The sequence below is a fragment of the Neophocaena asiaeorientalis genome, unplaced genomic scaffold (assembly GCF_003031525.2).
Source record: "Neophocaena asiaeorientalis asiaeorientalis breed wild unplaced genomic scaffold, Neophocaena_asiaeorientalis_V1.1 scaffold556, whole genome shotgun sequence".
NCBI lineage: Eukaryota > Metazoa > Chordata > Mammalia > Artiodactyla > Phocoenidae > Neophocaena > Neophocaena asiaeorientalis.
The window spans coordinates 1-14,453 of record NW_020171832.1 but is presented as its reverse complement, the minus strand read 5'-3'; the positions used below and the strand labels follow the sequence as shown (position 1 = coordinate 14,453).

At 38.7% G+C, this 14,453-nt stretch overlaps 1 protein-coding gene across 1 annotated transcript in view; it reads left to right on the top strand.

Moving 5' to 3' along the window:
* Positions 1-12,493, top strand: part of LOC112397062 (uncharacterized protein MCAP_0864-like) — a 235,657-nt gene extending 223,164 nt beyond the window's left edge. The window contains exon 12 of the mRNA XM_024741141.1: positions 12,272-12,493. Within this exon, the coding sequence (XP_024596909.1) occupies positions 12,272-12,481 (210 nt within the window). The 3' untranslated portion in view covers positions 12,482-12,493. The remainder of the gene's footprint in view (positions 1-12,271) is intronic.
* Positions 12,494-14,453: the final 1,960 nt, after the last annotated feature.

Below are 14,453 nucleotides of genomic sequence, written 5' to 3'. Positions count from 1 at the left end.
GAGGGCTTAGGCTCAACAGAACAGAAGCCCCCAGGCATGCCTCCTGCCTCTGTTCTTAGAGGGTGGGGGGGCCCCATCTGGGAGCCCAGCGTGCTTCCTGGGCTCCAGTGGGTGGTGCAAATGCCCTCTGCTCCTCTACCACTCCTCCAGTCTGGAGGTCCCCTCCCACCTGCCTCTCCTGATCTCCCCGCCCTTCTTCCTATGCCCCAGGACCCACGCAGCCTGGAGGGGGCTTTGGAGGGTGTGGGACCAGCCTGGGGGCTTGGCAGATTCCCAGTGCCCGAGTGAGCGTGGCAAACGTCCTCTGCTCATTTCCTGATCCTCTGGTCCTGGAGGGCCCCTCTCGACTGCCTCTCCTGTTCTCTCCTGGCCTCCCTCCTATGCCCCCAGGACCAACCTGGCCCAGAGGGGACCACTGAGCGTGTAGGACCCAGCCCGAGAGCCGGGCAGAGTTCCCCAGCTGACTGGGCAGGGGAAATGCTGGGCCCGCTCCACCTCTGATCTGAGCCCCTGAGGGTCCCTCCAGGCGTGGGAACCCCTCCCCTTCCTGCCTCTCAGTCACCCTCAGGGGCGCCTGTCCTGTCCAGGCTCCACTTCTCCTCCCCCCTCAGTGTCCCCACATCCTACCGGTGCTCTTGGGGGTTCTTCCCATCTCCCTGGACATCAGGGTCCCCCACCAGCATCCGGCAGGCACCCTAGTTGTGGGGAGATGCGAACTCTGCATCTTCCCACACCGCCATCTTGGCTCGGAACCTCCAGCATAGGCTTTTTCTTCTCCTTCTTCTCTAAAGGCCACACTTCTTTAATTACTTCTATTTTTTTTAGCCTCGGTGTACTAAGTTGATTAGTCTATCCTTATTCACTTCCCCTACCCTTACCAATCCATGTTTAAAAATATGAAAAGATGACCCACCTATCTAGCAATCAAAAAAATTCAAATTAAAGCAAGGAGAGATTTTTTTTTACTGCTTCAACTTTGTCTTGCGGTGAAAGTCTAGTGAGATAGTCTTTCATTTTTACTCTTTAAGGGACTGGAAATTACACAGCCTTTTGGAGGGCAGCTTGACAATATGTATAAAGAGATATTATAAACATCCCGTCTTTTGAGTCAGAAATTTCACTGATGGGTACTTCCCTGGTGGTCCAGTGGTAAAGAATCCACCTTACAATGCAGGGGGATGCGGGTTTGATCCCTGGTCAGGGAACTAAGATCCCACGTGCTGCGGGACAACTAAGCCCACATGTCACAACTACTGAGCTCACATGCCTCAAGTAGAGCCCGCTTGCCGCAAACTACAGAGCCCACACGCTCTGGAGCCCATGCACCACAACTACAGAGCCCACGCGCCGTGGAGCCTGTACACCACAACTAGAGAAGAGAAAACCTGCATGCCACAACTAGAGAGAAGCCCACACACCACAATGAAGATCCCGCATGCCTCAACTAAGACCCGATGCAGCCAAAAAGAAATTAATTAAATAAATAAATAATAAATAAATCTTTGAAAAAGTAAAAGAAATTTCACTGATGGAATTAGTGAAATGCAGATGGAGATTCACAGATCATTCCTTTCCCTCAAACTCCTGAGCTCCTCTTAGATTGACAAAATGAACTTTCCTGCCTTTGCTTATGTAGAAGTTCCTCATTTCTTTGGTCACACCCCACCAATGACCTTCAGATATAATCCACTGGAAAAGAAGTCTCTGCATTCATGATCCACTCTAGTACTGCTGCTTACTGTGCCCTATCCCTGAGGTGCAAACACAGCATGCCGACCAAGTTAGTGTTAGCATCTGACCATATAAAACTATATGTTCTTGCTTTATGCTAAGTTAATTTGTTGATGAAAATAAACATATGTGAGATTCTCTAAGTTCTTATTAAAACCATGATATCTTTCTAATAAATTAATTATATCATAGATGTATTTTGGCCTGTGTAATTTTCTTTAATATAAATGGACATTTCATTCTTTTGAGAGGACATGACTTTTTGTTAATAAACCTTGTAATTTAGCTTAGTAATAAATCAAGATCCAGACCAGTAAAGCCAGTGAATGATAATTACGCTTGGCTGTGTTAGTTATTGAGGCTATGAATTAAAAGTTCCCTGAAAGTCCTCTCATGAGAAAGGAGAATCGCTAATATGACATTGTCATCTCTTTCTTGGGTCATTGTGCCTTTGCATAGGAATGAAATGTTCCCTTTACAAATGTGTAATACACATATTAGAATAAACTTCATAACTTAAATGCTTTTAACAGTCAAAAAAAGTAGATAGCAATTTATGCCCTTGCTTAATTATTTTAGAGTATGTAAAAAGCACGTAATAGAAGCAATAGTTGCTATGCAACAAGGATGGCACATTTTTAAATAACTGAGTATTTACTAATTATCATGGATTTTTGTTTAGTTCAAGTATTGCTTTGATGTGAAGAAAGCAAATTAATGTGCATGCTGAACATTTTAAATTGGTTCCAAATGCGGTGTTGTTACTTTTCAGTTAAAATGTTGTAATTAAGGGCTTCCCTGGTGGCGCAGTGGTTGAGGGTCCGCCTGCCGATGCAGCGGACACTGGTTCGTGCCCCAGTCTGGGAGGATCCCACGTGCCGTGGAGCGGCTGGGCCCGTGAGCCATGGCCGCTGAGCCTGCGCGTGCGGAGCCTGTGCTCCGCAACGGGAGAGGCCACAGCAGTGAGAGGCCCGCATACCGGGAAACACAAACAAACAAACAAAAACTGTTGTAATTAAAACATTTCCCACAGCCAAACTGCTTACAATAAGTGATAGTCACCTATTGACTATCACTTTATAGTGCCATAAACAAATTCCAACCAAATATTTTCTTAGATTATTACTAAGATATCACATTATGGAACATTTTAGGATTATACTATTGACCTCATTTTAAACAGTACATAGCGTTTTGAGAAACCAGTAGTTAAAACAAACAAAACCTTAATTCCTGACTAAGCAAATGGATTTATAGTGAAAACTCAGGGAGGAAAAAGTTTACTTCAAGAAATAATTCCAGCATTGAAGGGTGAGGCAAAAAAAATCTCAAATTCTTCTTTAAAATGGAAGAGCCAAATGGCCTAATAATTCCTAATGTACCTCAGTGTACTGTAAATAGAATTTAAAAAAACAACTTGTAAAATACAATTTGACAGAGATACAGTCGTCATTTAAAAAATATGTTTTCATTTATGTGTAATTAATGTATGGTTAAAATGAATATTGAGGGTACACTTTAATTTTTTTAAATTATGCTATGTAATTTTCAAAATTGAATTAATAAAATCATAAAATTTTAGGTCTGGAATAGCCTGCAAAGATCATCTGATTTAAACCCTTAATCTACATAATAAAAATAGTCTCTATTATTAGAGTGTTTACTATATGCCAAGCCTTGTGCTAAATGCTTTTCATCAATATAATTTTAATCATTCTAACATTATTATTCCCATTTGCACATGGAAAAAAATAAAGCTCAGAGAAGTTAGGTAGTTTGCCAAGGTTATATAGCCAGGAAATGAGAACTGATACAACACCCCCACCCCCTTGAAAAATGAGAGCTAATACAAAGTCCAAAATGTCTGTATTTGGCTTAGGTGGACTAACAGGAACCAGATTTACCCTCCTTCCTGAAACAACTAAAACACTGGAGAAAAGATAGAAACAATGGTTTCAAGACACTGGACATCAGGCAATGAAGGACAGTGATTCTTGGAGATAAGAGACAAACAAGATAACCCCTGTGATTGCCCTAACTTAGTGCCTTGAAATAAATTTAAGGCCATGGTACAGGGAGTGGGAATCCAGGTGGAGTGTGGCAGATTCTCTGAGTTGAGGAGACCTTATGAAGAGTGCAGGGAATCTAAGTGGCTAGAATTCACAGGATAGTGTTCTCAGGAGACAGCTGCACAGAGAAAGAATATTGGATGTCTACAAAGAATCCCCATTAATTATATGTATGCTCAGCGCATATAAATGGGGAAACTACCCAGAGCAAGGGAGACCATCTGAAAGGATCAGAGATAATGCTTACACAAGGCCAATAATAATGCCTGTTCTCACCAGCCAGACTGGAAAACCTATAATTCATAGGGCAGTAGGTAGAGTTCTCAGAAGGGTCTTGCATCAGTGGTAGGGAATAATTAGCCCTAGACTAAATGCTGAGCTGGTCCTGCTCAACAAACTTTAAAAGGAAGGCATTAAAAAAAATCAAGCTGATTCCAAGAAACTTAACTACATCCCAGAAGAGAGTTCAAGAATATTTATAAGAATACAAAAATATCCAGCATTTAACGAGATAAAATTCACAATGTCTAGCATCCAATCAAAAATTGCCTGGCATGGAAACAGGAAAATAGGACTCAAAATGAGAAGAAAGGTCAACAAATAAAAATTGACTCAGAAAGGCACAGATGTTAGAATTAGCTGACAAGGACATTAAAACAGTTATGATAACTGTATTCCATATGTCCAAAAACTAGAGGAAAAATTGACCATGTTAAGCAGAGATGCGGAAGATATAAAAAAGACCTAAACTGAATTTATAGAGATGAAAACTACAGTTGTCTGAGATGAAAAGTATACTGGATGGGATTAATGGCAGATTAAACATTCCAGAAGAAGAGATTAGTTAAATTGAAGACACAGCAATAGAAACAATGCAATGAAATAAAATAGAAAAGAGACTCAGAACAAAAAAAGGGCATCAGTGAGCTGTGAGACAAATTCAAGTGGCCTAATATATGTATAATTGGACTCCTCAAAGGACAGGAAAGAGAGGACAGAAAAAATATTTGAAGAAATAACAGTTAAAAAAAACAAAATTTGATGAAAACTATAAACCCACAGATTCAAGAAGCTCAGCAAACCTCAAGCATATTCAAGAAGCTCAGCACACCTCAAGCATTATAATCCAATTGCTCAAAATTATTAATAAAAAGAAAATCTTAAAAGCAATCAGAGAATAAAAGACATATATGAGGAACAAAGATAAGGGTGAGAGCTGATTTTTTTTTATCATAAACAATATAAGCAAGAAGACAGTGGGACAGAAAGTATTGAAAGAAGAAGGGTGGGGCAGGGGTGAGGGGGTGGTGGTAGGAGCTGTCAACTTAGAATTCTATACAAAGTGAAAATATTTTTCAAACATGAGGGTGAAATAAAGGTCTTTTCAGAATGAAAAAACCAGAAAAAATGTATCTCCAGCACAGCCACATGATAAGAAATGTAAAAAGAAGTCCTTTATTCAGAAGGAAAATTATACCAGATGGAAATATGGATCTATACAAAGGAATGTAGAACACCAGAATTGGTAACAATATGGATAAATATGATATTTTTATCATTTAAATTTCTTTAAATTATAATGGACTATTTAAATTAACATATTAATAATCTAATGAGATTTATAACACATAGAAGCTAAATATATGACAACAATATCACAATAGCTGGGAAGGGAAAGATGGAAGTATACTATTGTGAAATTCTTTTTTTTCTTCTTTTAAGTGAAAATATAATTTATTGGCTCTCGTAACTGCAAAGTTCAGTGGTGGGCTACCTTCAGGCACAGCTGGATTCAGGGCTCTCAAGCTGGTTTTCTGCCAGATTGGTTTCATTTTCAGACTCAGAGTTGTCCTTCCTGATGGCAAAAAGGGAACAGTAGCTCCTCCCGTCTCTTTTCTGCATTCTTAGCAAAAAACTCACTGTAGCTGTCAGATTCTAACTGAATCATGTGCTTAGTCTTGAACCAATCACCACAGCTGGCAAGACTGGGCGTGTTGATTCATTTGGACCTGGGTCACATGCTCACCCTTGCAGGACAGATTCCCACTCAACCATATTGACTACAATAGGGGAAGAGTGAATCCCTAAAAAATAAAATAAAATAAAATAACAAATATCCCCTCAAGTTTTCAGTTGAAAGATGGGCCAAGAGATAGGGCAATGGGTAGGCAAACTGACAATGAGCTGGGAAATACAGTGGACCCTTCTCGGGGTACCTTCCTGGCAGATTACCCTTCTCTGAGAATTTCTCCATCTGCCTCATGGGTTGAGCCAGATTCCTTTCATTTGCCCCACTCTGGCCACTCTACACCCTTGAAACCCTGCTTTCTATCCCCAAAGCCTGAATTGAATGGATGAAAGTAATAGTTCCTGGACCCTCTGACTTTTGGTTGGGGTTGGTGAGTATGGAACAATGGCAGGAGATCTAAGGAAGGGAAGAAGGGGTCCTTTCATTTTAGTTTTATCCATCAACCAACCATCACAGCCCCCTTTTTCCTCCAGCCTTATAGAGATATTATTGACATGTGACACTGTAAGTTTAGTATGTACAACATGATGATCTGACACACACATATATGTGTTGCAAAATAATTACTACAATAGGGTTAGTTAACATATCCTTCACTTCACATAATTACCTTTGTTGTTTTGGTAGTGGTGGTGAGAATATTTAGTTTCTTATACAATATATGAAGTGATATATCACAAGAAGATAGATTGCAATAAGTTAAAAATATATTCTATAAACTCTAAACCAACCACAAAAATAGAAAAACAAAGAGTTACAGCTAATAAACCAGCAAAGGAGATAAAATTGAATTTAAAAAATAATCCAAAAGAAGACAGAAAAAGAGGGGAAAAAATGAGATGGGCCAAATAGAAAATGCATAGCAAGATAGATTTAAAGCTAATTATATCAATAATCAAATGAAATATAAATGGTCTAAACCAGGGTCAGCAAACTTTTTCTATAAAGGTCCAGTTAGTAAATAAAGTATTTTTGGTTTGTGGAACATACAGCCTCTGTTGCAACCACTCCACTCCATCATTGTAGCTTAAAAGCAGCCATAGATGACATGCAAATAAATGGGCATGGCTGAGTTTAGTCTGTGGACCGCGGTTTGCCAAGCCCTAGTCAAAATACCCCCATTAAAAGACAGAGATTGTCATGTTGGATGAAAATGCGAGACTCTACTATATGTTGCCTATAAGAAATGTACTTTTATATAAAGAAATATTTTTAAAAATAGGTTAAAAGTAATGGATGGAAAAAAGATATGCTAGAACAAATCAAAAGAAGCTAAAGTAGCTACATTACAATCAAAATAGATTTCAGGGAAATAAATCAGAATATTTAGAATATTACCAAAGATAAAGAAGGTCATTTCATAATGGTAAAGAGATAGGTTCACCAAGAAGACATAATAATCATAAATGGTTTTTCACCTAGTAACAGAACTTAAAAATTAAGCAAAAAATGATAGAACTACAAGGAGAAATAGACAAATCTATAATTAGAGTCAAAGATGTCAATAACCCTCTCTCAATAATTGATAGAAAAATATCCAAAAAACTCATTAAGGATATAAACTATGGAAAATAGTATAATAATTTATTTTGAAGAGATACAGTAAACACTATTACCAAATCTGACCTAATTGATATGTATAGAATCCTCCATTTAACAGCAGAATACACATTCTTCTCCAGTGCACATGGGACATTTATTAAAGTAGATCATATACTGGGAGTAAATATGTCTCAATAAATTTAAAAGGATTCAAGTCATACAAAGTATTTTCTCTAACCACAGTGGAATCAAATTAGAATTCAGTAACAGTTATCTGGAAAAAAATACCCCAATATTTTGAAACTAAATAAATACCAAGTCCATGCTCTTAACCACTATGCCATGTAGATGTGTAGGAAGACAGCTGTGTGGAAAAACTCACCACGCTGAGCTATGGAGTCCACCAGAGACACTCAGGTGTCTCTCCACCTCATAGTAGCTCTAAGATCTTTGTGAAGGCACTTAATTTCTCTGAGACTATTTCTTACTGTAGACAGTGGGAATGATAATTATTGTATGTTCTTTCCAGCGTTGTTGTAAGAATTAAATGAGTTAGTAGATGAAAAGGGCCCTGTACCATACCACCTAGCCTCTTTGTTACTTGGTGAACATTCTCTCCTTCCGCCCTCAGTTTACTCAGTTCTTGGCAGGACTTCAGTGCATAGTCTGATTCCTTAGCATTCGTATTTTTTTACTACAATACAAAGCCTAGTATTTGAATAGTCATCTACTTTTATAATATATTTAGTCAGTGGTTAATTTAGAAATAATCTGAAGTATTAGTTTTCAACCAGTATTTGTTTTTAAACTTTTAGAAAATAGTATAATTTATTTTTAGGAGATATATTTTGTTTAATGATATATGTACATCAAATATAAACAAGTGGTCTGATTTCTACTTTGACATCAGAAACTCCCTTGGTTTTAAAGGGATCATCAAAGTAATCAGTGATTATATTTGGTGTTTGGCTCCACGAACAGTTAGAAAATGATATCAAAATCAACCACAAAGATCTCACTTGGAAAATAATTAGTGGAAAGATAGCATTTTGCACACTAGTATTAGACACAAATATTATAAAACTCTAATTATGCATTTCAACAACAAATACAAAAGGAATTAAAAAACAGCATACTCAGAATGCTCTGGAGTCATCAGAAGGCCTTCAAGGAGGAGACAGAGTTTGAGCTAGAGGAAGATATGGATGAATTAACATCTGGAATGTGTACACAGACAATAATTGATTTTTGTGTAGCTCTTGAACTCATATATTATTCATGCTGTTTTTTAGAGATTAGAATTTTTTCATGATTTTCAAAATTACTATTAGTTATTGTATAAAGCAGTTCATAACATATGTATGCACCATCACCTAATTCATTTATTTTGCATAAACATAAGTCCTGCCATCTAAGATACTTTAAACAAACAGCTCTTATCAACATGTCAAAAACGTAAACATGACAATTTGGTATGAATTCATCTTTTCAATGACAATATACCAGCTTAAGCAAATCATTGTTTGTGGGCTCATCACTTTGTTCAGACTCTTCAGATCGTGAAGGAACCAGTAGTGTCATCTCTCTGTGCTAGAGTCAACACATTCAGATGGCTTTTGGCTTCCCACTGCAGCTTCCGTAAATGTTTAGAAATCCCACCTGAAGCTCATCACGTTGCTTCTCTTTCTCAGGTTGTGCAAATTAAAAATCAAATCAGAAATAGTAAATCACTCTTCTTTTTATCTACAGTGTTTTTCTTTCCCATCCTCCATCTATTCCTTCCTTTTCCCCCTTCCCCTTACCTACACTAGTTCATTCCAAGGAACAGTTCAGGGGCAAGATCTCCTTTCTTCCTGACTCAGGTAGAACAGAACATTCTTCTCATTCAACCAGTCAGCCACCCCCTTTCCTTCCCTGAACTCTTCCTTTGTTTCCTCTTCATCAAGGGACTCTGCTGATTTGCTAAATGGCCTCTTCCCCATAATAAATTTAAAGAACTTCTGTTTTTAAAAGTTCTTCTCAAGTCCTTCTGTCATCTAATTTCGTTTGTCCTGTCCCACATAGTTTATGTACATCCTTGTTCTCTTAATTTGAATCCATATTTTGAAATATGTCTCTTTATCCTAAAATAACTCTGGCTCTACCAATTAACCACACAAGGAAATTTTTTTGAACATTTGATATTTTAGTACCTTGGCACAAATTTTTCTTGAGCTTTTCAAAAAATGTTTGTTTACTCTTTTTTTTTTATAGTGTCATGGTATCTTGTGGGCTATTAACTCTTGAAGTTTTCTGAATGTTTTGCATTTGATTTCCTCCTTTCATGTGTTCTTGACTTATCTATTCCAGTGTGGCTGGAGCGCAGTAATCAAATGGGAAAGGCAGTAAAAGTCAGGTTGGAGAAGTCCAGGGCCGCCATACATGCTGTTCAGTTTGCATCGTGACTAATAGCACAGGCCAAGGGAGAGAAGGGAGCTGGAATCCGGATTGGGCTCTGCTCACCAAGTCTTGTGCCCTGCCCAAGGCTGTGTTCATCTAAGGAAGGCATGCTTTTTTGATTTACACAAAGGTGTCATATGGGCTGATGGTGGTCCTGTAGAAGATCGTGTATGGAAGTTTGGATTTTATACTAATGCATTGAAAAACCACTAAGAAGGAATAAAATAATCCAATTTATAGTTTGTGAAGAACACTCTGCTGTGTATCAGGTGTTGGAGAGAGGCAGGAATAGAAGTAAGGAGGCCACTCAGGAGGTGGTGGTGACCACAACTAGGGTGGTGGAAGTAGAGGTGTAGAGAAATGGATGGATTCGATGCATCTTTTGGAGGCAAAATGAACAGGACTTGGTGCTGGATTAAGTGTGGAGGGTAAGGGAGACAGAAGTGTGAAAGGTGATTACCCCAGTTACTGACTTGAATAACTCGATGGGTGACGGTACTGTGTCCTGAGATGGGGAGCATTGAGGAAGGAACAGGTGGGGAGGGAATTGTATCAAGATCTCTGGTTCAGACAGTTTTTTTGAGATACCTGTGATGTATCTAAATGGCTACCAGGAGGCAAGTGAACACAAGTACCTGGAATTCAGAAGAACATCTGCTCTTTTTTCTGAGGGCCCTGAGGCTCTCCTTGTCTTTTGTAATCTGCTAGCAACACACCTGAACAGTTCTATCATGTTCCTAAATGATTATCGGTATCCTTTCCCCCAAACAATCCAGAAATTTATTTTGAGAGAGCCAAAATAACTCCGTGCATTGAGTATAAACATAACTGTTTTGCCTTGACGCAAATGATCAGTCCTATACCCAGTGCAATAAATCCTACAGACCCCACACTGGGACTAGTCTTCTATGTGGATTTTATGTAATTTAAATGGCTTCCTGAAAACTTTCTTAGCAAACTTTCTGTTTCCTGGTACCCTAGTTTCAGTATCCCCTTGAGAAATTCAGGTTGACCTCTCTCCTTCTCCTCTTAGTGGCCTGAGAATCACAGTCACAGTAAGTCATGTTTGACGGTTTTTCTCCCAGGTTATCTGGCATTTACTCCCTCTTAGAATTTATAATCATGGCACAATGTAAATCTCGAGCCAGCCTGTCACTGGGATCCCTTCTCTACTCCACTATATAGTCTCCCAGGGCTAAATGACTCCAGGACTCATAGATTTGTTCTCTCGCTCCAGTAGACAGAGCCAAAACCAATGGTTAAAAACCATGGGGAGAGAGATGTTGGCTCAAGTAAAGGAAAAACTTCCTAATGCTGAGCGCTATCTGAAAATGGAAACGCCTGCTGGGGAAGGAGTGAATTATGGTTTCTGGTGGTGTTGAGGCACAGAGCAGACAATGATTTGGTACAAATTCCACGGTAGAGACTGAAGTCAGGGTGTAGAAATAATCTCCACTGACTATTGAATCCCTGCTTGTGCAAGAGCTTTACACAGATGTTTCATCTCATTTATAATCCTCATAACGACCCCCAAGGGAATTAGTTATAACCACATCAGGAGAGGTTACAGTCACAATTTAAGATCACACAACTAGAGTGGCAGAGCCAGGATTTAGAGCCAGGATTTAAACTCAATCCAAAGCCTTTGTTTATTCTTCCACAATTCATGGAAGCTTGAGAAAATGAACTAGGGGATTTCTAAGGTCCCTTCCAGCACCGTGATTTTATGTGAGTCAAAATCTGGATACGGGCATCACTGACTATGTTTTCCTTCAATCAGCCTTCTGGCCTCAATCGCATTAAAATGATAATCTTTGACCCCAAAACTGTCTCATCTCTATCAAGAAAGGACCATTTTTAAAAAATCGACATTTATTCCTTGTATCCACTCTTAGTTTTCAGCAGAACTTAGTGTAAGAGCCTCAAAATCTTTTGTTTTTTCCTTATAGGGTTGCTGGCAAGGACTGAGTTTACACCATAAATGTACAGAAGATTAAGCTTTTAGTATTTCTGAAAACTGTTATAATATATTGTACTAACTTCTCTACTCATTTTACAGGTTTTGATGGTCTTAGAGGAGGTAACACTATTTGACCTAAGGTCAACTTTTCTGGCCCAAGTTCTGAGTCAGATTGTTTTTAAACATTAGAATTTAAAAATTAATATTAGGATTAGAATTTTTAAAATGATTAGATCCTGAGTTCTCATCACAAGAAAAAAAATCTATTTCTTTAATTTTGTATCTATATGAGATGATGGATGTTAAGTAAACTTATTGTGATAATAACTTCAGGATATATGTAAGTCAAATCTTTATGCTATACACCTTAAACTTATACAGCACTGTATGTCAATTATATCTGAATAAAACTGGGAGAAAAAATATGAGTCTGAAAATAGGCTTAATTTACTTATCTTAAGATAAAATGGCTCTATTTGTGTGTTAAATGCTATTTTCTAGGTTGAAGCTGAACTCGCCAAGGAAAGGGCCCAACATTTAGTTGAATTTCAGGAGCAAGCTCTTCTCTTTAAAGAAATTAAACTGGAACTCGATATTGAAAAGGAAAAACACCAAGAAATAATCCAAAAGTGTAAGAAAGAAAAAGAAGAACTACAAATGAAGGTCTGTCATTATGATGTTCATCATTATTTAATGGGTTTGAAACTGTAGATGTTGGTTATTTCCTCCTAAGGACACCACTATATTTATAACTCCTGTAGATTTTCTCATGGTCATTGTGCCTTAGTTTTAGGTAGATAGAATGGTTTGGCTATTCTCCAGAATGAATGACTGAGATAAATTATATAAGCATACAATCCAGCTATGTATGGTATTTTTTCCTACTAAAATAAACTTATTTTTAAAACAGCATAAATTATTTAACTAATAATTAGCATGGTTAGATGTTCCAATGCCTCGAGTATCCAACAAAAGATAATGAGGTGTTTCACATAATTAAAATTTTACCAACAATTAAAGCCTATCCCCTTTAATGGCAAATATTTTCAACTCTAAATATTTTTGAATGAAGGGAAATATTTTTTAAATGTAATCACACCTCCATAATTTCTTTTTTTCAAAGTATCATTTTAACTTTATTTTATTTATTTATTTATTTTTGGCTGCGTTGGGTCTTTGTTGCTGCGCGCAGGCTTTCTCTAGTTGCAGTGAGCAGGGGCTACTCTTCATTGTGGTGCACGGGCTTCTCATTGCTGTGGCATTTCTTATTGCAGAGCATGGGCTCTAGGCACGTGGGCTCTAGTACTTGTGGCTTGCGGGCTCTAGAGTTCAGGCTTAGTAGTTGTGGCGCACGGGCTTAGTTGCTCCATGGCATGTGGGATCTTCCTGGACCAGGAATCGAACCCGTGTCCCCTGCATTGGCAGGCGAATTCTTAACCACTGCGCCACTATGGGAAGTCCCCATAATTTCTTAAGCAATGCATCCTAAACATAATACAAGGTTTCGTTAAGGTTCCCTTGTTTTCATAACACCTGAGAGTAGAATGTGTGTGTGTGTGTGTGTGTGTGTGTGTGTGTGTGTGTGTGTGTGTGTGTGTGTGTGTGTGTGTATTAACCAAGACCCAGTGGTGAAGTCATATTTTTGAATAAACTCATTAAGAGTCTATGTAAATTAGCCTTAAATGAGACTTACTGGCCGCTACTTTGGTGTATAGAGGGTATGGTACAGCCTTTTCAGTAGCTCACTGGGGACGATAGGCAGGTCTAGCCACGTGAGTGTAGCACCATAGGTCCCCACACTCAAAAAGGCCTTTCAGGTTTAACATTCTGCAAATGCTGTCTTGAAATTCTTAATAATTTTACATCTGGGGGGACTTCCCTGGTGGTCTAGTGGTTAAGACTCCCCCTTCCAATGCAGAGGGTTTAACTTCCAATATGAGTTGGATCCCTGGTCAGGGAGCTAAGATCCCACATGCCTTGGGGCCAAAAAGTCAAAACATAAAACAGAAGCAATATTGTAACAAATTCAATAAAAACTTTAAAAATGGTCCACATCAAAAAATAAATTCTTAAAAAATTTTTTAAAAAGTAATTTTATCTCTTAATTTGTGTTTTGTTAAGTGAAGTCATATTGGGACAATGGAGTATGCGCTGGGAACTTGTAACCTGGCTCACCTTAGGCCCCTCCTCTTCTGGACAGATTCTATCCTAGACAGACCTCTTGCTTCCTGGCTCCTGCCCCCCACCCCACTTTTCCCGTAACCTTGTGACTGCTGTTGCAGTCCCCAGGAGGCTCAGGACCAGCAGCAGGGGAATGCTGAAAGGCAGGCCCCAACTTACCAGGGCTACAGTCTTTCAAGAGAAATCATAAGTCCAGATTTTGTGAGTGAATTCTCTTGATTTTTAAATTTTTTTTAAAGGAATATTATTCAGCTTTATTTACTTATTTATTTTTGGCTGCACTGGGTCTTCATTGCTGTGTGTGGGCTTTCTCTAGTTGCAGTGAGCAGGGGCCATTCTTCATTGTGGTGTGCAGGCTTCTCATTGCAGTGGCTTCTCTTGTTGCAGAGCACAGGCGCTAGGTGCACAGGTTTCAGTAGTTGTGGCACACAGGCTCAGTAGCTGTGGCTTATGGGCTCTACAGCACAGGCTCAGTAGTTGCAGCGCATGGGCTTAGTTGCTC